This window comes from Bubalus bubalis, chromosome 12, assembly GCF_019923935.1.
Source record: "Bubalus bubalis isolate 160015118507 breed Murrah chromosome 12, NDDB_SH_1, whole genome shotgun sequence".
NCBI lineage: Eukaryota > Metazoa > Chordata > Mammalia > Artiodactyla > Bovidae > Bubalus > Bubalus bubalis.
Window position 1 is genome coordinate 45,546,176 of NC_059168.1, and position 23,696 is coordinate 45,569,871.

The 23,696-nt window shown below is 47.5% G+C and overlaps 2 protein-coding genes across 3 annotated transcripts in view; one reads left to right on the plus strand and one right to left on the minus strand.

The window, feature by feature from the left end:
• NCK2 (NCK adaptor protein 2) overlaps window positions 1–19,683 on the minus strand; it is a 115,374-nt gene extending 95,691 nt beyond the window's left edge. The window contains exon 1 of one of the 2 annotated variants that reach the window (XM_025261123.3): window positions 19,538–19,683. The gene's annotated coding sequence lies outside the window, so the exon portion shown is untranslated. Of the gene's footprint in view, window positions 1–19,199; window positions 19,400–19,537 lie in introns of those variants that run through there. The other variant, XM_006055976.4, reaches the window with a different exon arrangement.
• LOC123328747 (basic proline-rich protein-like) lies at window positions 18,614–19,708 on the plus strand. The gene has a single exon (XM_044926694.1). It carries the CDS (start codon window positions 18,614–18,616, stop codon window positions 19,706–19,708), a length of 1,095 nt encoding a protein of 364 aa, XP_044782629.1.
• The last annotated feature ends 3,988 nt before the right edge of the window (window positions 19,709–23,696 follow it).

Sequence of the window (23,696 nt, forward strand, 5' to 3'; positions counted from 1 at the left end):
ACTCCTGTCTGCTGATGGAAAGCTGCCTGACACATGAATCAGGGAATAAAGCCAATAGGATCATTAACACTTGCTGTTGTTGTTCATCATGTCCAATTCCTTGCGACGCCACGGACTGACACACGCCAGACTCCCCTGTCCTTCACTATCTCCCAAAGTTTGTTCAAACTCATGTCCATTGTGTAGGTGATGCCATCATCCAACCATCTCATCCTCTGTCACCCTCTTCTCCTACCCTCAGCCTTTCCCAGCAACAGGGTCTCTTCCAATGAGTCGGCTCTTCACATCAGGTAGCCAAAGTATTGGGGCTTCAGCTTCTGTCCTTCCAATGAATATTCAGGGTTGATTTCCTTTAGGGTTGACTGGTTTGATCTTCTTACAGTCCAAGGGACTCTCAAGAGTCTTCTCCAGCACCACAGTTTGAAAGCATCAATTCTTCGGCACTTAGCTATTATGGTCCAACTTTGACATTTGTATATTCGTTCACGACTAAATGGACCTTTGTCGGCAAAGTGATGTGTCTGATTTTTAATATACCATCTAGGTTTGCCATAACTTTCCTTCCAAGGAGCAAGTGTTTTTTAATTTCATAGCTGCAGTCACCATCTGGAGTGATTTTGGAGCCCAAGAAATGCAGGGGCCTGGGTTCAATTCCTGGTGAGGGAACTAGATCCCATATACTGCAACTAAAGAGCTCGTGTCCCACAACTAAGACCCGGCACAGCCAAATAAATAAATGAAAACAATTTTTTTAAGAAGAGTTAGTACATTGCCTTGCTTAATAAAAGAAATCCCACAAAAAAGAGGGGTACCAGAAAAGATGAGTCTCCGAATATGAGGTCTTACTCAGCATGTGTGTGTTCAGCCTGCACTTTCAGACTGTTACCTGTCAGTGTCACAAATCCCCCTGGGGAGACCTGAGCAACTGACCAATCATCCAGCTCCCAGGGAGGGGGCAGCCAGGAGCTGGAGGCACAGCAGGATGGCGCCCTCGGGGATGCGGTCCTGGCAGCCCACAGCCCACAGCCCACCAAGCCCTGGGGGTGCATCAGGGATGCAGATGTCTGCCCCCCACTCACCTGTCCAGCAAAGACACCCAGCCAGCCACCGCCAAGGGTCACCACACACGAGTTCAAGTATAACACACCCACATAGGAAAATGCTCCAGACATTCTGCCAGGACTGCACTTGGATAAACTCCCTGTTTACACAGGGATGAGGCAGCCTGCAGGGGCGCAGAGAAGATCAGATCAGACGCAGCAGATGGAACGTTAGGTAAATATCAGTGGTTGTCACTGCCTTGTTCAGGCTTGAGGAAGGTTCCTCCACACCACCCAGCAGCTGGCATTTACAGCTCCATGTTCCAACTCTTTTCCCCAACTATTTCTAATTTTGTAACATGAAAGTTAAAGTGTTCATTGCACAGTCGTGTCCCACTCTTTGCAACTCTATGGGCTGTAGCCTACAGAATCCTCTGTCCATGGAATTCTTCAGGCAAGAATACTCAAGTAGCCATTCCCTTCTTCAGAGGATCTTCCCGACCCAGATTGAACCCAGGTCTCCTGCATTGCAGGCAGATTCTTTCCTGTCTGAGCCACCAGGGAAGCCCAAACCTTTCCCAAAATATTTCTAATTTTATAAAATATTTCTTCTAAATACAAGGTCAAAAACTCCAAGGACCATTTTGCTGTAACCCCTGAGAACCAGAAAGTCCAACTCTTTCATGCAAGAGATTTTTAAAAGTCACTGACATTTTCCTGATAACAGAAGTTACTACAAATCCCTAAGTCCCAAATCCACAATGCAAACCAAACACTAGAATAGTAAATCAACATAAACCTCACAACACTAGTTACTTTAGCTTTTTTAGATAATAAACTGATATATACCTTCCCACTATAACAATTTAAATAAATTTTAAAAAGCAACAATTAGGCTTTTTACTGAATTTAAAATTATTTTTGGATTTTTCTTATAGGCAATGGATTTTATGACATGCACTGGGGGGGAGATCGAACCCGCATCTCCTGCATTGCAGGCAGATTCTAGATACGCACTCCATGACTAGAGGGAGTTCCATGAGGCAGTAAAATTAAATTACATTCTACAATGCCTGTGTGGACCATCTCTGGCCCAAGGCCTAGGTCCCAGCAGTTCCAACATCAGACAAGACAGCACCCAAGACCCCATCAGCCTGGCCCCTCCCCCTGCCACACACCCCATCCCACATCAGGAAAGGCGGCTCAGGCCCTCCTTCTCAGGATGCTTTGAAATGGTTTTCATTTTATGCAACTGTATTAAAAGACAGTTACTGAAGTATTATTTAAAAGAAGAACTAGAGACATAGAAACACATGCGTGCGGGCTCAGTTGCGTCTGACTCTTTGCAACCCCATGAACCGTAGCCCACCAGGGTCCTCTGTTCATGGGATTCTCCAGGCAAGAATACTAGAGTGGGTTGTCATCCCCTTCACCAGGATATCTTCCCAACCCAGGATTGAACCTCCATCTCCTGCATTGCAGGCAGATTCTTTACCACTGAGTCATTAGGGAAGCCCTTATAGTAACATGTGCTCCTTTATTAATACACCGACCCAGAGGGTCTGGCAGGTGTAATAAAGGACGATGAGAGCAGCCTGAATCCCAACCTATCTGCACCCACCACAAGGTGATAGAAAAGCCCCAGTTCTTTCTCAGAAGGCCGTGAATTGAGGTTGTGCTGTGTACAATCCCAGTGGAAGGAAACACAATTTCAGCTAATAGCCAATGAAGATAGAAATGTGAGTTTTTCACCCCAAGGTCATAGGCTTCCTAAAGTCCATCCTCTCTGGGCAGGGCCCCTGGGTTAAGAACGACTTTGGAGAACCACTCAGAATGTCACAGGATGTAGTGAACTGGGGCCGTCAGAGTCAACAAATTCCTAGATTTCAGACTCAGGTGGGGCTGCAGGGGGACCCATCAGAGCAGAGGCCCCTGTGCTGCTGTTAACAGGAGGTGCGCAGGCAGCTGGACCAGCCCCCTGGGGCCGACGCTCTGCCACACACCTGCTGCCTGCTTCCGGAATCTGGCAAGGCTTCTTCCACCAAGCGGAAGAGATCACCTTGTGCACCCCTGCTCTTACACAGGAAGGATGCTTCCAGCAGAACTGCCAGGAAGAAAACCAAGACCAGCCAGTTCCTTAAATGTTTCCAACAAAGTGGGAGCCCTCATGGTCATGATTCTTCTGCGCACAGACGCCGACACTCACAGAAACAATGTCGGTCAAAGCAAAAACTCAGAAAAAGGGTTTAAAAAATGTTTAGAAACCCACAGGTCAAAATGGAAATTGTAAATTATACTTTAACACAGAGGCATGGACTTAAAGAAAATAACACCCAAAAAGGTCACTGTAGATGCTTATTTGCAGTCAATTTTAATGAACAAAATGCACCAATACAGGTTATATTTATGTGAATAAATGTAAGTGATTCTCTCTAATCAGAGTAGCTCTAGGGAGGGCAGAAGGGTAAGTAGAGTCCCCACAAGGGGCCTTCCACCACCCCTCCCTAGAATCATACCATCACTAGGGGGCAGGGGAGGGGCAAACAGGAAAGTGAAATAGGCTGCTGCCTTTAACCCTGACCTGTTCTGTACCCAAGAGAAAGGTCATTCCCCTGATCAGCCCTCCCCAAGCCAGCTCCCAGGCCCACACCTACTGGCACGCACACCTGGAGCTGTGCCAGGGCAACTGGGCAGGTGGTAGGGGCCACCCGAGAGGCTGAGTCCTCAGAGGGAGCACACCTGCTCCGGGCTGAGACCTCAGTGGGAGCACCATCACCACAGAGCACTTCCTCCCTCAGAAGAATGATCTCAGGCCCCCATCCTACCAGGGGTCCGCCTGAGCACAGGATGGACCCAAAGGACCCAAGAGTCTGTCTCAGAGCACCAAGGATCAGGCGTGTGCCGAAACCAGGAAGATCTGCTAGTTTTTATTTGCCCAAACTGGACAAAGTCCACAGACATTCTGTCACACACTCTCACTTGCTCTTACACATGTGCAGGGAGCTCAGCCTGGTGCTCTATGGCAACCTAGAGGGGTGGGATGGGGGAACAGAGGGTGCTCAAGAGGGAGGGGATATGTGTTTAATTATGGCTGATTTATATTGTCATACGCCAGAAACCACAACATTGTAAAGCAATTTTCCTCTAATAATAAAAAACAAAATATCTATTACAATAACATGGAAAAAGAAAACATTTCAGATGAACCTGGCCCCAAGGACTTCCCTCTTCTGGTCCTGACTGACATGTCCAGGGCAGGGTTCACGGATGTGACCCCATTTCCCTCCACCGGACCTCCAAGGGCATCAAGCTTCCTTCCCAAGACTTCAATATAGACAGGGGAGTACCTGGTCACCCCTCAGAGGACCCACAGTAGTCAGCCTGGCAGACACAACCTCAGCCGGGGGTTCAGGGTCAGTGGGGATAAGCCTCGATGATACCATACACTCTGACAAGACGCAACAGCCCATAGCCCAGTCCAACCATGAGAAAAACACTGGACAGACCCCAACTGAGGAGCATTCCACAGAACACCTGACTGGTCCTCCTCAACACTGAAAAGGCCATCAGAACAAGCAAAATTTAGAAACTTGTCACAGCCAAGGGAGCCTCAGGACACACCACGAGTAAAAACAGTGTGGTTTCCACGATGGGATTCTGGGGCACAAGAGAACACTAAGGAAAAATTAAGAAAATCCAAAAAAGTATGGACCTTGGTTAACAACCAATGTACCAGAATAATGGAAGATGCTATTTACAGTGGGGACGGGATGGTGGTTGTGGAAACTCTGTACTCTCTTTGGAATTTTTCTATAAATCTAAGTCTTTTCTAAAATTAAAGGTTTATTTTTAAATATATATGTACTGTACATATTATTGGAGAAGGAAATGGCAATCCACTCCAGTATTCTTGCCTGGAAAATCCCCTGGACAGAGGAGCCTGGCGGGCTACAGTCCATGGGGTTGTAAAGAGTCAGACACAACTGATCAACTAAACAACAACTACACATACTATATATAAATCCATACATGCAAAGCATAACATGAATACCTTTGAACAATTACAAAGTGTACTTTGGAAAAGTTAACAAAATGTACTCAACAGAAGGAGATACACACACTTGCTGCTGCTGCTGTTGCTGCTAAGTCGATTCAGACATGTCCGACTCTGTGCAACCCCATAGACGGCAGCCCACCAGGCTCCCCTGACCCTGGGATTCTCCAGGCAAGAACACCAGAGTGGGTTGCCATTTCCTTCTCCAATGCATGAAAGTGAAAAGTGAAAGTAAAGTCGCTCATTCGTGTCCAACTCTTAGAGACCCCATGGACTGTAGTCAACCAGGCTCCTCCGTCCATGGGATTTTCCAGGCAAGAGTACTGGAGTGGGGTGTCATTGCCTTCTCCGTAAACACACTTACTGATTAGCTTAACACAATAGAATAATTATATGGTTGAATTTTTGTACAACCCTTATTGTTCTTCAGAGAATACCTTGTGTGTACTTCTATAAATAGAACAATAAATGTACTACAAAGTGTAAAATAATAAATACATGAACTGATAACAAAAGATCTTGCTCCCTTGAACAAGACCCAAGAAAAATCATTTGGCATGCATTAAATTCTCTCCTGTTAAGGTCTCTGAGAGCCAGGAATCAATATATTCCAATCAGTTTTTAAAATTGCAACATAAAATCTGTATTGCAAATTAAATTCTCTTTATTCTCAAATTACGTTTATTTAAACACTAAGCATTAATTACAGTGTATCACAAATTAATTACAGTATATCACAAAAACTATTTTACACTAATCCACCTCATCAGAAGCGAAAGGAACTGTAAACGGGTTCAGTGTGAAACAAAAGGACGAATCACTAATTATGACTTGAATTGTTTTGAACGCTAAGGATTCAAGTATTTCCAGATGCTAAACATACACACAGAAACTGGTCCACCACCTTACTGTCAACAGGGCACAACAATCTGGTACTAGATGTAGCAGAGGTCAACAAATAGAAACACTGCATTTGAAAAAGATTTTTAAAAAATCTATAAGGAAGTAAAATACAGTTACATTTCAAAAGAAACAAACTAAAGAAACACTTTGAACAGACTATCAGGATAAAAAACAAGCCTGCAAAATGCCTGATCGGGGCTGACTTACAGTATTCATTACGAATCCAGGCAAAGGAGTTATTTGACTAAATAAATCTTTCCTAGGTTAAAATGTAATGGCATACTGCATTTACAACATTATCAACTTAAAAAAGGGAATTGGAAGTATCAGTGGGCTTCCTGACTCCAGCATTCCACTAAAAGCAACAATAAGTAGTTTTGCTATTTTTTTGGATAAAAGTCTTCAGCAAATAAATCACATGTAAGCAGAGTTTATATAATCTGCAAATTATGGACTAGTTGACTCCAAAGCCATCTGTTTATCCTAAGTAAACTGACAGCATGGCCTCAAGCAGACTCTGGATGACAGCACTATCCTAGTAAGGGTGGATGGAGAGGGCTGGTCGGTGGAGGCAGGGTGCTGACCAGCTACAGCAACCACAGAGCTCTACCACGGGCAAGTGAAGCAATCCCTGCTCAGCAGACACCCTATGGTCTCCAGGGCTGTCTCACTTCCCCTGAAATATTTGATGTTTTATTTAAAAAAAACATTTTTTTTTAATATTTCTGCTGCACTTTGAGACATGTGAGGTCTTAGTTCCCCTACAGATGACTGAACCCACAATCCTTGCAGTGGAAGCATGGAGCCTTAACCACTGGACCACCAGGGAAGTCCCTCCCTGGGGTATCTGAAATTAATTCTAACTGGCCTGGGGACTTTGCATGGGTCTTCCTCGCACCTCCCACAGAACCCCACACAGAGGCATGACACTCATCTTGGAAACGTGTTAACTGAGAGCAGAGTCAATCATGAATGGGTAAAGTTACCCAGGCTGGGCTGACAAGCTCCCTGAGAGCAGATCTGTCTGGTCCCCCTGTGTGTTTCGGCAGCTCCTGCCACAGCTCCTCTCCAGCCACCACTCAACAACTTAGTGACAACAAACTGGGGGGTAATCTGATCTGTGAGTCAGATCAGGGTGCAGAAGGCAGCTTTGTCCTCAACACACGCGGTCCGCCAGCCAGATTCACAAAAAGGGAACAGCATCTTCAGTTTACCACGCAGGCTGGCTGCTCTGAAGACCCTTCTTGAAAAAGGAACTGCACAGTTGCAATTCCTAAACAGGGTATGCAGAGGCGCGCGCATGCACATGCACATGCACACACACACACACACACACACATCAGAATTAAGCTTCTGCTTCCCAGAACACAAAACAGAGGTGGAGAGGAGTTAGAAATGAGCTGTGCACCTTGGACAAGCCAGCAGTGTGTGTAGGGGGGGTGAGGCAGCTTCCCTGATGGTCCAGTAATTAAGTATTCGAGGGGACAGGGGTTGAATCCCTGGTGGAGGAACTAAGATCCCACATGCCGAGGGGTACCAAAGCCCATGCAGCACCACAGCTAGGGTCTGTGCACCACAGTGAAAGATCCTGAGTCCCACAACTGAGACCCGATGCAGCCAAATTAATTAAAAAAAAAAAACTACTAGCAGGTGGAAAAGAGCATGCGTACCTCTACTGCTCACAGGAAGCCAGACCTTTCAAGTTCACATTTAGACCAGCTATTTATGAAGTTCAGGATGAGGCTGTTTTAATCCAGCCCCTGTTATAACTGGGCTTCCCAGGTGGTGCTAGTGGTAAAGAACCTGCCTGCCAAAGCAGGAGACCTAGGAGACACAGGTTTGATCCCTGAGTCAGGAAAATCCCCTGGAGGAGGGCATGGCAACCCACTCCAGTATACTTGTCTGGAGAATTCCAAGGACAGAGAAGCCTGGTGGGCTACAGTCCACAGAGTCAGATACCACTAAAGCGACTTGGCACACACTGTTATAATTAAAAGTCAAGACGTTACTGCATTCAGGCCAATGGTTTATTTTGAGGAAGGAGGGGATTTCAATACTGTAAATGCAAAGCCCTACAAAAGTCCTGCATCTGTAGTTCCAGAGCTGGGGCATCACCTGGCAGCAGGGCTCCTGCAGCCAACCCCTGTCCCCTGTGCCCCTCAGCTGCCCCTCTCCACGGTGGCCAAGTAACACCTGCTCCCTCCACCAGTGTCGGAACTGAATGATACAATGACACACAACAATTAGAAACACACAGTGTTACCCAGCCCGCCAGCACACCACTGCCAAATTTCCAAGCTTGTCCAAAGACTTATTACTATGACTGTCTAAGAGGTCTTTCCAAAGAGTTACTACAACTCTCTCAGAGGTCTTTCTCGGTGCCCGCAAGGATGGGAGGCTAAGGAAAGAAAAGACTGATTGTACCTTTAACCACCTCCACCAAGAAAAGTTCAAAAACGCCCTGAGTGCTGATTCTGTGTTTATCCTGGTAACAGAACAGGAAGAGAGCAGATAAGAGGCGACCAACCAAAAAGGAAGAGCAAGGCAACAGGAAATGATTTACAGAAAACAGATCAAGATTAAGCCAAGAAAACTTCTAATTGGCTGCCCTCTGGATATCTAGGCTTCTCTGACTTTCTCAAGTCAGGACCTGCTCATAGAGGAAAAAAAGAAAACGTACACAGAATATCACAGTCCAGACCAGGCAGCTAACAAGCAGCTCTGCCCTGAGCCAGACCCTGAGACTCAGAAACTAACAGCCAAATTATCATTTTCGCCTTCCTTTTCCCTGGATAACGTCTAATTTGTGATATTTTCGTTCTCTCTCCCCTGAAGGGTTTATTTTAGACCTTACAAAAAAAGGAAATAAAGCATTCAAAAGCTAACAGATGTGATTCGCTCAAAGAAGAGTAGGCTGAACCTAGAACCTAATAAACTTTAGTAATAACAAAGGAATTTTTTCTCTGTAGACCATCACCAATTGTAAGGACGCTGAGCCTAAGTAAACAGATGTATTTCACCAAACCAAACTCTGAAAATCAATTACTTACTACAAGCAATTGATAAGGGACCCCATCACTTTCCTGTTAGTGGATATTCTAAGGAGAATGTATTGTCACCACAGTTCAGCTAGATTTCCTAATGCGTCCTACAAAATCAGCATTTCATATTTCTATGGTCCAAATGGAAGTAGAAAATTTAAAAAAACAATGCATGCCCTACTTTTCCACCAACAGATAAACCATGATATGTCAGTTGAAGTTTCTCCTTTTTATATATTTAACTGCAGAGATGCAGAAATACTTTTCAGCTTTCTGTTGTTGTTGTTGTTCAATTGGGAAGTTGTGTCTGACTCTTTGCGACCCCATAAACTGCAGCACGCCAGGCTTCCCTGTCCTTCATTATCTCCCAGCATTTGCTCAAATTCATGTCTGTTGAGTCAATGATGCTATCTATCCATCTCTTCTTCTGCCGCCCCCTTCTCCTTTTGCCTTCAGCTTTCTAAATAGGCATTATTTTTCATGTTTATAAAAATTCTGGGGATGGCGGGATAGGGATGATCTCCAAGAGGGCAACTGTATGAAAGAATACATGGGCCATTAACTGAAAGGTTTAAGCCAAGTACAGCAGTACTCACTTAAAACAAGGCTGCTGAAATACTGACATCGGTGGGCGGTTAACCCTTTGAAGTCTGGACTGTAATGTGCATTGCCAAGATGGGCCAGTATCCCTGGCCATGACCCACTGGACACCAGGACGACTCTCAAGTTTGGACAACTGGAAAATGTCCCCAGACACTGCCAATTGTCCAGAAGGGCAGAACCACTCCCAGCTGAGAACCACTAATTTATATACAAGAGTAGTGGGTCAAGTCTCAAGTTTCTTTTTTTAATATCAACATTTGAAAAGGTATTTTTACTTTGTATTTGCAAAAGTGAATCACTATTTCTCAATCCAAACCTAACAGCTAGGAAAATCCAAACACAGATGGGAATTTGCACTATGTTGCTCTGTGGGAAGATGCACTATGCTGAAAACATTTTCTGCTGTTGATGATAACAACCCTCTCTGATCTGAGACGTGAAGAAAAAGAGGATCTCCTTCCTGCAGAAAGCGGGGCACCCTTCCCTCCCCTCCCCCCACTCAGCCCTGAGCCTGGGGGTGCAAGGCACAGACAAGTTAAAGCAGCAACTATTAAACACCAGAGTCCTCACCTGGGATCCTCAACAGAGCCTCAGTTCCACGCAGGCCCCCCTCAGCGTGACAAGGACAACAGCAGAGGATCTGCTGTCCTTCCCCTACTTTTTTTTTTTTTAAAGAGGGTAATTTCTTTATAGTCACTTCTGAGTCTTATCTCCTGAACCACATGAAACAGACCTATGAAGGAGACTCCAAGAAGGGAAATGAAGCAGCAGAGATGGCTGAATAAAGGGAGGAGAGCTTCTACGTACAAGCCAGGCTGGTCCATGGACGGCGGTAACTGTACTCCTAAAGAAAAACCATCTGAGTGCAGGTACGAAGGCAGGTGACCGAAGTCGCACCATCAGGGTGGGGAAGTCATACACAAACATGAAATACACAGAAAAGAATCAAAAGAAAGGAAAAGTCTTTTTTTATATCTGTCTTGCTTGATTCTGTTCCTAAATATATTCCTTAAAAAAAAGCAGTTTGATGAAAACTCACTATTCACCTAGATCCAATGTCCAGAAACTGTTTCTAAAGTAACTCCCTGAATCCCTTGATATTTCTTGGTCTCTTAAAAATACTCAAGCAGCTTGTGGTTTTTAACACCCATGTCTCCAAGCTGATTCCCGTCACTCAGAGCAACAAGAGAGCTCATCATCGCCAATCCGGTGTGTCCCCGCCCCCAACACACACACACATTTGAAAACAGGGACATGAGCTTTTAAAGGGACTGTCCTTAAAATGAACACAGCTAGTGTTCTAATGAAGCATAATATATATTTTATTAGAAACATTTTTCTAATGAAAATGAGTACTTTTCATCTATCATATTTTATAATGTTACAGAACTGGTAGGGTATTGATTTGTATAACTTCGGTCTGTATCCAGTGACCTTATTAAACTCTTGTATTAATCCTTAAAAAAAAAAAAGTCCAACAACAACAAAAACAAACCCAGCTGGAAAGAGGGATAGAGAACTGTTCTTTTCTTCTTTAGCCAGGCTCACAAGTAACATCATTAAAATACCTGTTGACTTGCAGACATCCTTAAATGCTCAGCCAAAACTCACAGGCTTATAAAACTAAGGCACATCCTTTAAGGAAGATGGATGCAGATGCTGAAGGACTTGTCCAAGGCGTCAGCCACTGGCGCCTTACTAAGCATCTCACGCCCATCTCTCCCTCTCGGAAGGTTCCTCCCCAGCTGGCCGCCCCCACTGCAGCTGGGAGAATTATTAAGCTTGTTTAAGTAAATAAATCTTTGCTGTTACTCCTCCTGGAACCTGCCACAGGAGCAGCAGCTGGACTGCAAATCTAAGCCTGTGAATTAAGAGCACCTGCCTGCCCTACAGCCCATTGGAGACCACAGCCTTTCTGACCTGCGAATACGCAAAGAACCAGACTCTCAGTTATACCTCAGTTCCATCTGCCCTTAAGGGAGGCTGCCCAGCACAGAGGGTCACAAGGGTCCTCTGACAAAAGAAGGGGAAGTTTAGGATGGTCTGGTACTACAAGCCTCGCCTAAGATGACAGTCAATGTCAAGGTTCCTACCAAGACCTTGGAGCAGCAGTCTTCCAAAACTCCAGAGCACCTGAGAACTCATGAGAAAAGCAAATTCTCAGGCACCCCTGAAGACGCTCTGTGGGGTGGGTCCAGCCATCTGAGTTGGAAGCTTTCTGGGATGGGGTGGGTGGCGGAACAGCTGAGACCCAGCTCTGAGCTGGGTCCGTCTGGGGCTCCCTGGCTTGTGGTGCTCAGGAGGCAGGCTGGGGGAGGAGCAGCAAGGCCGGGGATGCTCTGCTGCACCACCTCCAGAGCACACCCACCAGGACCATAGGAGCAGCCAAGGTTGCTCATACGTCCTTCCAGAGTCCAGGGCTGATAAGAGGTCCAGAATGAGTGACACCCAAGCTCCACCCACTGTTGTGATTCTCCATCATGTTTCTCTAATCCTACACCATCATAAAAGTTTACAGCTCTGTTTATGTCTTTTCTTTTAATGAAGAGATGGTGGCCTGGCTTAGGGGATAAAAGCAGAGCCTCAGCAATCAGACAGGTTTGAATTCCAGATCTGCTGACCAGCTCTGGAACCTTATTCAGCCTAACCTGCTAGGTCTCTCTACTCTCATCTCTGAAGAGAAACACAGCAACCAAACATACTCAACTTCTGTGAGCACTGAATGAGCTAATATTGTGTGTAACATGGTTAGTACCATCACTACAATGTGTGTGATGTGTGTGTGTTAGGAAGAACCCAATGATCCCTAAAGTACTATGATTTTAGGACGTCCCTGGTGGCTCGGTGGTGAAGGGTCCACCTGCCAATGCAGGAGACATGGGTTTGATCTCTGGTCTGGGAAGATCCCACGTGTCTCAGAACAACTAAGCCCATGTGCCACAACTACTGAGCCTGTGCTCTAGAGTCCAGGAGCTGCAATTACTGAGCCCACGTGCTGCAACTACTAAGTCCAAGAGCCCTAGAGCCCGTGCTTTGCAACAAGAGAAGATGCTGCAATGAGAAACCCTTGCGCCAAAGACAGAGAAAGCTGGAGAAGCAACAAAGACCAAGGACAGCCAAAAATAAATACATAAAAAAAAAATTAAAAAAAAAAAAACTATGACTTTAGATTCTGTACTTAGAAATTAAGTATTTGACATATATCAGAAGTACACTGAAAACTAACACCCCAAAACAGTTATTTCACATTGGTAATTTAACCTCTAGAATTCAAAATACATTTTAAAACGTTTGTAAAATATATAAGCATTCTGATTATAGGTAAGCAAATCAGGTTCTAGTATTCTAAACTTGCGTGAGTACATGGAATATTACAGTCTTCCTTAGCATGACAGAGATTATACCTTTCTGCTAAAGAATAATAATTACCATGATTATGATTCCAGGTTGCTCTCACTATGTCTTCTTAGCTATCTCAACTTAGGAAAACCCAGACTAAATGAAGCTTGAATCATGAAAGTGTACAGACCTGTGCTCTCCCACACAGAGTCACCAGTCTCAGGGGGCCAGTGAACACCCCAATGTGGGGAGGGAAGAGGCATGCCACGGATGAAGAATGCACACAGGCTTTCACAGGCTGCACATGAACAGAAGAATGTGCATCATCTTATTAAAAGGGTTTTACGTTGAACACTGGGAATAAAAGTACTGTGGCTCTACCGGGTAAAAGAATACATTGTGAAAATTAATTTTGCTTGTTTCTTCCTACATCTTTAATGTGGTTACTGTTGTTGTTTATTCACTCATTCATGTCCCACTCTTTGCGATCCCATGGACTGTCCCAGGGTCCTCTGTCCATGGGATGCTCTAGGCAAGAATACTGGAGTGGGTTGCCATTTCCTTCTCCAGGGGATCTTCCAAACCCAGGGATCCAACCCCTGTCTCCTGTACTGGCAGGCAGATTCTCTCCCAGTGAGCCACCTGGGGAGTCCAGTGTGGCTACCAGACATTTAAAATCCCATCTGTGACTCACATGTGTATATTTGAAGGGGACAGCACTGCTCTTAACAACTGATTTCTTCAAGGGGTGTTTGCAGGAAATACCCCATGTTAAAAAAGACACAGCATTTTTGGCACCAGCTTCTCCTCCTTCCTTAAGGGTCCAGCACAGTTTTGGGGTACAAAGCTGCTGTGTGTCACGAGGCTGTTATTACAAGGGTAGCAATGAATCAGCCCCAAAGTACACAAGTCTTTAAAAATAAGCTGACAATAAACGCTGGTATTCTGTTATCACAACTAGCAGGCTTTCACTCACTGTGTACAGGGGTGGGAGGTGTACGTAGAGGCTGGGGGAGCAGGGAGGAGCCCATGGTGCAGGCCCATGCTGGGCACTGGTGACACTGACCTGAGGGCAATGGAGAGCCAATGCTGGGACCACAGCCAGGTTTGGGTACCAGGGTGCAGTGATCAGGCGAGTGTGGTAACAGAGGGGTCTGCCAGCGCCAGTGAGAGAGAAGTAAGTACCTCAGGCTCAGATGGAAGAGATCTTCAGAGGTAAAACTGATAAGATGTGGGATCTGGGAGGTGAGGGAGAACCCAGGATGACACAGTGAGGCAATGCTGGGGACATTAACCCAGGCAGGCAGGTCAGGAGATAGTACTCCCAGCCAAGATGTTCAGAGTTTCCGGTGGAAATGAGCGGGGAGAAATCGCATGATTCACCTGAATGACCGAGTGAGTCATGAATGGACAGGTTTGCAGTTGTGGTCACACAGGTGACCACCTGGAACAGCTCATGCTCGCCCTGGCCAGAAACACACATGTGATGGGGGTGAACATTACCAAACCCGCCTGTACCTGCCTGGCTCCCGGCGAACCCACAGTCACAGGGCAGTCCCAGTGATACTTCCGGCTGCGGATTCCATCCACAGGAAACGCCTTCGTCTCCACACAAAATTCAACACTTACATATAGCTCCTATTTGATGCTGATCCTGGTCCCAAAATCATGCTGCAGCTGAGCCAACACAGGCTAAGGGGAAATGTCCACAAAGGGCTGTCCTCTCTCCTCAAGACCTGAAGCATCTGGGCCCAGCACCCACCTACCACAGCAGTACGAGGCTTTGTGAGGGAAACTGATCTGTCACCCCTCCCCTCCTGCCCCAGTGGTGTCTTCAAGCACTTGGGAGACAAAAGCCATGAAATGCCTAAAATCATCAGCCTGGTTTTGAAGAGAGACTGTCGTGGACAGAACTGTCCCCGTACTCAAGTGTTGAAGCTCTCACCACCCAAGTGACTCATCTGGAGACAGAACCTCTGCAACAACTAAAGTTCAACAAGGTCAGAAGGGTGGGGCCCTAACCCAAGAGGAGCAGTGACCTCCTAGGAAGAGGGACAAACACACAAGGCATCTGAGGACACAAAGTGAAGGTGGCCAACGGAGCCTGGAAGAGAGCCTCACCGAGAACCTAGTCTGCCCGCACTTTGATGATCACTTTGCAGCCTCCAGAACGGCAAGAAATCAGCTTCCTTTTGACGCTCAGTCTGTGGATCTGTGAGGACAGTCTGAGTGGACGTGCATACACTAAACCGGGACAAGCGCCCTTCAACCCACAGAGACCATCCAGGCCAATGAGGCTCAGACACTGAAACCAGTACATGAGGTCACCTACTGACCCTGGTCCCACTAGCAGCCAGGCAGGGGCCACACACTTGGCCTTGTTGGGACCTGCCGGCATATCCACAGCCTCCTCAGGACCACCTCACCCAGCACCTTTTGGGGTCACGTCCTCCTCCTGAGCAGGGCAGGGGGCTCTGTCACCCTGCCACTGTCCCTGGGCTCCGGGGTCCTCACACTGACGTCAAGGCCAGAGCCCAGGTCCCCAAGTTCTCTTAATACTAAATATGATGGTGAATGGGAAAGTAATTGGTAAACTGTAATCTATCATTGGAACATGAGCATTTATTATTTTTATCCGACTTTGGCATTTCAGATCTACGTTAACCACCGACCAGCAAAAACATCCCACTTTCCAAAACTGTCTCAAAAAGAGAAACTGCAATATTTCCCTTCTGAGTGCACTTGAAGCTTCTTTTCTTAAAAACATTTAAAAACACAAACGGTATAAAAAGAAAAGGACACTAAATGACCAGCTTCCCGCGGTCAGGATAACAAATGCTCTGCCCAGAGTTTCCAGTTCAGGTTAACATGCACAGACACCCTATTGAAAAAGTTAAATATTCAGTCATCCCACCAGGGGCTTACGCAGTTGGGTTTGTTTTTCATCTTGCCTTTTCTCTTTTTTTTTAGTTTTAGGTTCAGGACTATAAATGATTCATTGGACAGAGAACTTCTCAAACAGAGAGGCCACCAGACCAAATCCTCCCCTTGTCTGGACCTGGATGCACTGCGGACAAAACCTTATGAACCTAGAGCCTTAATGACTGACAGACTCAGAATTCAACATTCACGAGCTCAATCAGTATTTTCTGGAAAGAACACAAAGAATCCACAGGGCCGACTATGACAAATGCCTGTGTGTGTGTTGTTAGGGCAGGGAGAGGGAAGCAGTTATAATTGACGAATGTCGATTACACCTTCAGAAACTGACATACTTTGGGATCCATTCAAAGCGAAATGCAGAAGAAAACAGTCTAATTTTCAAAACAATGCCACTAAAATGGCCTAAAGAAATAAACTATTTTTACTTTGGCTACATACTTTCAAAACTGTTAAAAGGCTGTCCTGTCCTTCTAAGCTGCCTTAAGCATTTAACAATATCATCACAGTATCACTTTGAGCCTCTGAAAACATGGGGTTTCCATCACTCATTTGAGGAAAGAGAAACCATTTGGAAGTGCCACTTGCCACTCATCTGGATGGGAAAATTAATTTCGCAAGCCTTGGGGTTGAGCTGTGGGGAGTTTCCTGTCCATTTTTGAAAAGTCAGCTTACTAGATTTCCAAACATGGTCCACTGCCCTGCCATGCAGTTCTAGGGAGCAGCCTTCGGTTCCATTCTTCGTGTGGGACAAACATGTGTGGCCCTCGCCCTCGGCTCACACTGTTGGCCATGCTGGGTAGTTACAAGCATGCATATCCTGGAGAATGGTGCAACACAGCCTCATCTAGTTGGGGCAACTGACGTGACAAAGGATGAGAATCTGGTCATTCCAGACAATCAAGAAGACTTTAGGGTATTTTATCCAGGGCTTCCCTGGTGGCTTAGAGGTGAAGAGTCTGCCTGCCAATGTAGGAGACACGGGTTTGATCCCTGGTTCAGGAAGATCCTACATACCGCGGAGCAACTAAGCTTACGTGCCACAACTACTGAGCCTGTGCTCTACATCCCAGGAGCGGCAACTACTGAGCCCACATACAGTAACTACTGAAGCCTGTGTGCCTAGAGCCCATGCTCCGCAACAAGAGGAAGCAGTGGGTGACAAGAGAGACCCAGAGCAATGAAAAATTAAAAAAAAAAAAAAAGTTATTCAGTTTGTATACACACAAGAAAGATTTGGGGTATGTTTAACATGGATAATAGTGCACTTCTCAAATACTGTGTACATATGATGCGTTTGCTGGAAAATCTCAGTCATCGCCTGATGCAAACAACAGAGGCTGGGAAACATCACAGCTTCCAAGAGATGAGAGATGGAGAGACCTGAAGTGCAAGGCATGTGATAAAGAAAACCTCAGAGCCTGACAAGTGAGCACAGCTACTTGAAATCACCTTAATCAGGCCCCACCTTAAGTGGGGAGAGAAGGTGCTGGGTCAGTCTGTTCTCTGGATGCAATTCACCACCCAACTTCATCCCATGTTCCAGGACCAATCCCGCAATGTGTCTAGGGAACAGCTGAGAAGCTTGGAGCCCAGATGAGGCCTCTTTGTTACCACCAGCTTACCACTGCTTTAAGTTTCCAATTTCAGCCTCAGCTAGCGGCAGCCAGAGGACCACTAAGATCTGGCCACTTTCTTCAATCAATACTGCTGCTAAGTCACTTCAATTATGTCTGACTCTGTGCAACCCCATAGACAGCAGCCCACCAGGTTCCTCTGTCCCTGGGATTCTCCAGGCAAGAGTATTGGAGTGGGTTGCCATTGCCTTCTCCGTCAATCAATACTACATCTAATCAACCTGGAGAGGAGAAACATCAATGTAGGATTTTCCCTCCTGGTCACTGCTTCAGAATCATGGTTAACACCCACATCTGGGGAAATCCCTGTTCCGACCATCTAAAAATCTACATGGACAGCTCAGTCTCGCAGTTGAATCCACTTCATCTCCCCCTGTTCACCACTGCCCTCCTATTTACTAAACCCTTGGCCCAGGCTCGATTCCTGTTATTAATTTACCCGTTTATTAATATCTGGGGACACCGGGTAAGTGAATTATGGGCAGTGTTTGGAAACAAAGTTTAGGTCTGCTGTGATAACTCAAAGCACCCAGATTGATTTCATTTTCAGTCGCTTTTAGCCCTGAAAAGCCCTGTTGCCAACGATACCTGATGCAGAGGGACAAAACACGCCCCAGATTACTCTCATTCCTGCCAAATCCCTTCGGCGAAGCCGAGGAGGAAGCCGGGCCGGGACCAGGCGGGACTCCCCTACCTTTGGGTTCCCCACCCCCAGGCCACACCCCGTAGCCTCTCGGGGGTTCACTTTCTGTGGGGTCAAGGGCAGGAGTGGGCCTGCGCGGGCCCAGCGCTGAGGCCTGCTCATCCCCTGCGCATACCCAAACTTGCCAGGCTCAGCCCCAAACCTGTTGGCAAAATAAACAAAGGCAAACACAGGGGACCCGACCTAGCCTGAGTGCCAGAGGTCGCCCCGCGCCGGCTCCCGCTTTGTCCCCACGCGGACGAGCTGCCAGTGAGCTCCAGAGCCCCGGCACACGCGCAGCCCTTTCAGGGCGACCGCCACGGTCCACACACGAAAGCGCTTTGCAATCACGCCCCCCACTCGCTCCACGCCGAATGCGCTCACGAGGGAGTTACCGTCTACGCCTACAATCACACACCGAATTCTTCCAGAACCGCTGGGTGGTTCGATCGCCCAGAATAAGCTACCAGGGCAGCGCGATCGTGAGAAACTTTGTTTCCGGGGCCGGCGATCCCCGGTCGGACGCGGAGCCCGGCACGAAGCGCCCCGGGCCGCGGGAAGCCTCCCGGACGCCAAGTGACAGCAGCTCCGCGCGGGGTCGCCAACAGTCCCGATCCCAGAAGTTGTGCGGGCCGCGCTCGCCTCCCGGTCCTGCCTGCGCGGGGCCGGCGATCCACGCGGTCCTTAGCGGAGGCGCGCCCGGCCTCCCCGGTCCCCGCTCCGGGACCACCGCGCAGGCCTGCCCCGCCCGCCCGACCCGGGGAGGGGGCGAGCCGGAGGTGCCGGCAGCCGCGAGGCCAGGCCGCGCAAGGGACCCGGCCCCCAACCCCGGCTCCGGCCCCGGCGCGCCCCGCCCCGGCTGCCCCTCAACTCCGCAAGCCGCCCAAGTTGGCAGCCTCCGCCCGGGCCAAGAACCCCCGAGCCCCGACCCCCAGGCTCCAGCCCCTGGCCCCTGCTTACCTCGCGCGCCGCCCGCCGAGGCCGGGGCAACGGCGCGGGTCCCGGGCGGCGGCCGCCCTGCGCCCGCCCAGGCGCCGCTCTTTGTCTGCGCCGCTCGCTCCTCCCGCCGCTCGGCCGACGCTACGGCCCGGGCGGACCCCGCGGGCCCGGCCGACCTCCGCCGCCGAGCCCCGCGCCCGCCGGCCCACTCGGCTCCGGCCTCACTCCCGCCGCGGCGCCCCCGCCCCTCCCGGCTGCGCCCGCCGCGCGCCCTTCCTCCTCCTCCTCGTCCTCCTCCGCTCCGCCCAGTGACGCCGCCGGGGCCGCCCAGGCCCGCGCGCCCGCCGCCCGGGACCCACCTGGGCGCGCACGGCGGCCCGGCTCGGGCGGCGCCGGGACTGGCTCGAGGCTCAAACGCGGGCGCCGCCCGGCCCGGAGGACCCTGCGCTGGGCTGGGCCGGGCCGGGCCGTGCCGGGCGCCGAGGGGAGGGGAGGCCCGGCTCCGACCCTGCGCGCCCGGGAGCGAATAGGAAGACGGGAGAAGCGAGAACAGCAGCAACCCGGCCTCGAAGGACCGACGGGTGGTCGGTCCATCCCCTTTTTGTTTGATTTTCTTATCAGGACGCCCTGGGGCTTGGCCACCGCCCCCTCTCCCGGAAGCCTTCCCACGACACCCTCGGCGGAGCAGGCCTGCGGTCCATCAGTAAAGTGACTTACAGAAAAATGTCACTTCCTCTGTGTAGTTACTTCTGGGCATTTTTATTTATTTTCCTCGTATCTATTTACTTTCCCAACCAGACACTTTTTGACTCCCTCATTATCGTCGGAAGCAGTTCTTAAAAGCAGAAGAGGAAACCACGATGTTTGTGCCTGTCTCTGTGTCCAGCTCGAACCCGCCCACGGGGCGAAATCCTGGGTGGAACTGCAGGAATGTAGGTCCCAGGAGTTGTCATTGGCGGTGGGACCGTCCGGCCGCCTGGCCGCATGCTTACCTGTAAACACACTTGGAAGACTGAAACCCAAGAGGAGGGGCAAGACACAGGGTTCCTTGAACAGGCATATGTATCCAGAAGTCTGTCATCAATCTCCCCCAATGTGGCTTCCCCAAAGGAAATCCTACTATTCAAATGATTCTGATATCCTGGTGGAATAGCCCGGATCCATGTTAATGAGGGTCTTCCTTAGGCTCCTGGCCTCTCATTATATTAAAGCAATCGTAGTTTACCCCAGGTGACAAGATGATGTCACTGAATGAATGCCTCTTCCCCAACACAAGTACCCAAGGAGGGTCCTGCAGCCAGTATAGCTTTGAAGTCCCAGTTGAGTGTTTGACTGTCTGCTTCTTCAACTGTGGAACAAGGGTGTCTTACCCTAGCTAAAATCTATCCAACATGGAAATAATGTTTGCTCAGCTCCTCTGGAAGTCCCTGGCATACTTCCAGGCAGTAGGAAGCACTCAGTGGTCAGTGGCTGGAGGGGATCAGGCCACTGAGCCACCATCAGTCCAAGGTCAGGGTGTCAGAGACAGCCACCTGTTCTACATCTTTGAGAAAGAAGCTCCCTCAGTCTGTTGTTTTGTGAAAACTTTGTCTTCCTAAGAAGGAAAGCAGAGTTTATAGTAAATGGTCTGGCCCAGTTCTAAATTAGTTTACTCAAAATAGGTATAACAACATTGACCCAGTTTTTTTTGCTACTCCTCTGCTTTGTAACCTTCACTGAATCGAGAGTTGAAGTCCTCTTCCTTCTCTGGGTCTTTATAAACTCACCAAGGACATTCTCTGTCTGAAACCCAACATCTCTTTCTCAGTCTTTATCTGGCACAGTTTTCTGTGCACATGGCATTTCTGCTGTTTCCTGAAAAGCAGTCATCTATCTGTTCATTTATCTAACATCACTATCTTTCTGACTTGCCCACATCTGTTCTTATCTGGCATGTTCTCCTAACCTCCAACAGTCATATACCCAAAACAATATTGGCCCGTTTGTTTTCATTAATGTCTACCTTTCTTTTTAGAGAGGCTCAATCATTTTTTGTATATTTCCGATCTGATGTTCCGGGATTAACACTCAAACCTGCAGCCTCAGGGAGCTCCCAGTTCATCTGCCATTCCTCTAGGCAACTCAATTTCTTGAGTTTTATCAGGTTCAAAATGAAACTTCCCAATGGAGCTCCTCCTCCAATGATCACAGGCAACAAAAGGCCATCAGGCATCTCAGCTCCAGAGAGAAACCTTGTTGCAATTCGACTTCTTCCTTCCCTCTCCCTAAGCTTGACCTTGGCAGGACCTAGCCTCGGCTCTGTCTTCAGGGTTCTAAGCTCCAGAGCAGCAGGAATTAAGTGTGGGCATCATCGTGGTGGCGGGATAACTCATTTGGTGTCTTTGCCAAAAAATGCTGTGCTGTCAGAAGTTTACAACACTTAAAAAAAAATTTTTTTAATAAAAATAGAAGTTTGGAAGTTAGAAAGGTAATAACTCAAACTGGGATGGTGTGACTGGGTGGGAACAGGTCTAGGAAAGTTGAGAGGAGAAGCTCAAAAGGAATGGACAGTATTGGATGTGGGGGCAGAAGAGAACAGGCTTCCACTGTCACCGAGGGATTTGGATGTGAGTATCGGCAAAGAAAAAGTGCCCATATCAAAAACAGAAAAGTTGGGTAAATTGGTTTGTGTGGGATAAACAATTCTATTTTTGGTCATTCGGTTACATTTAATTAATATTTATTGAGGACTTACTAAATGGGAGAGTGCTCCACAGGAAGCCAGAAATGAGCAAGTCATAGTATTTGCCCTCAAGTGACTACTGGCTATAAAACTAGCATTAGTGCTGTGGGTCTTCCACCTGTAGAATGAGCTTTATTGCCCTTGAATTGTGTTATCCCTCTTGGCTCAGATGTAAACAGCCTGAGGGCAGAACCATGTCAGATTCTCTTCTGTGGCTCCAGCACCTTTCCTGTGGACCCAGGACAAGGCAGACACTTAATACATCTTCAATGATGGATGGAAACTCCAAACCTTTATGAGTTTGCCAAGGAGAACAGAGGGCTGTGAGCATTAGCAAAGAGGACTGAAAAGAGGCCTTTATATCAATAACCTCAGATATGCAGATGACACCACCCTTATGGCAGAAAGTGAAAAAGAACTAAAGAGCCTCTTGAAAGTGAAAGAGGAGAGTGAAAAAGTTGGCTTAAAACTCAACATTCAGAAAACAAAGATCATGGCATCCGGTCCCATCACTCCATAGCAAATAGATGGGGAAACAGTGGGAACAGTGTCAGACTTTATTTTGGGGGGCTCCAAAATCACTGCAAATGGTGATTGCTCCAAAATCACTGCAAATGGTGATTGCAGCCATGAAATTAAAAGATGCTTACTCCTTGGAAGGAAAGTCATGACCAACCTAGACAGCATATTAAAAAGCAGAGACATGACTGTCAACAAAGGTCCATCTAGTCAAGGCTATGGTTTTTGCAGTAGTCATGTTTGGATGTGAGAGTTGGACTATAAAGAAAGCTGAGTGCTGAAGAATTGATACTTTTGAACTGTGGTGTTGGAGAAGACTCTTGAGAGTCCCTTGGACTGCAAGGAGATCCAACCAGTCCATCCTAAAGGAGATCAGTCCTGGGTGTTCATTGGAAGGACTGATGTTGAAGGTGAAGCTCCAATACTTTGGCCACCTGATGCAAAGAGCTGACTCATTTGAAAAGACCCTGATGCTGGGAAAGATTGAGGGCAGGAGGAGAAGGGGACGACAGAGGATGAGATGGTTGGATGGCATCACCGACTCAATGGACATGCGTTTGAGTAGACTCAGAGAGTTGGTGATGGACGGGGAGGCCTGGCGTGCTGCAGTTCATGGGGTCGCAAAGAGTCAGACACAACTGAGTGACTGAACTGGAACTAGATGAACTCACTATCAGAATTTCAGGAACTTCCCTGGTCATCTGGTGGTTAAGACTTACCTTCCAGTGCAAGGGGTGTGAGTTCAATCCCTGCTCATCCCTGGTTGGAGAGCTATGGTCCCACATGCCTCCTGGTCAATAAACCAAAGCAGAAGCAACATTGTAACAAATTCAATAAAGAGTTTTTTGTTTTGTTTTGTTTTTTTAACAGTACAGGTAAAAAAAAAATCTTAAAAAAAAAAGTTTCAAAATAAATGCTGATGGAATTTCAGATTTCAGTGCTTCATTTTATCCACATTTTGTCTATTTCTCACCAAAACTCCCAAGTACATCTCCATTACCTCTTCAGATTTGAGAAAGAATTGGCTGGAAACCCATGAAATCCATCTCTTAGGGACAGACAGGATTAAGCTTTAGAAACACACACACACAAATATAGAGTCAATTTCATACAAACCAAATAAAGTAAGCTGTATTCCCCATCTGATCAATATAATTCTCCTGCTTCTGGCTTTGAATGATGATCAGGACTTCAGGAAACAGATATGCATTATTTAATTGTTTAAAGAAAAACAGATAAAACAACACCATAAAGTCAACTGCAATTTAGGGTTAAAA

Excerpts from the sequence above, each read along its gene's own strand:
- LOC123328747 (XM_044926694.1), top strand. The coding sequence starts at position 18,614 with ATGCGCTCACGAGGGAGTTACCGTCTACGCCTACAATCACACACCGAA.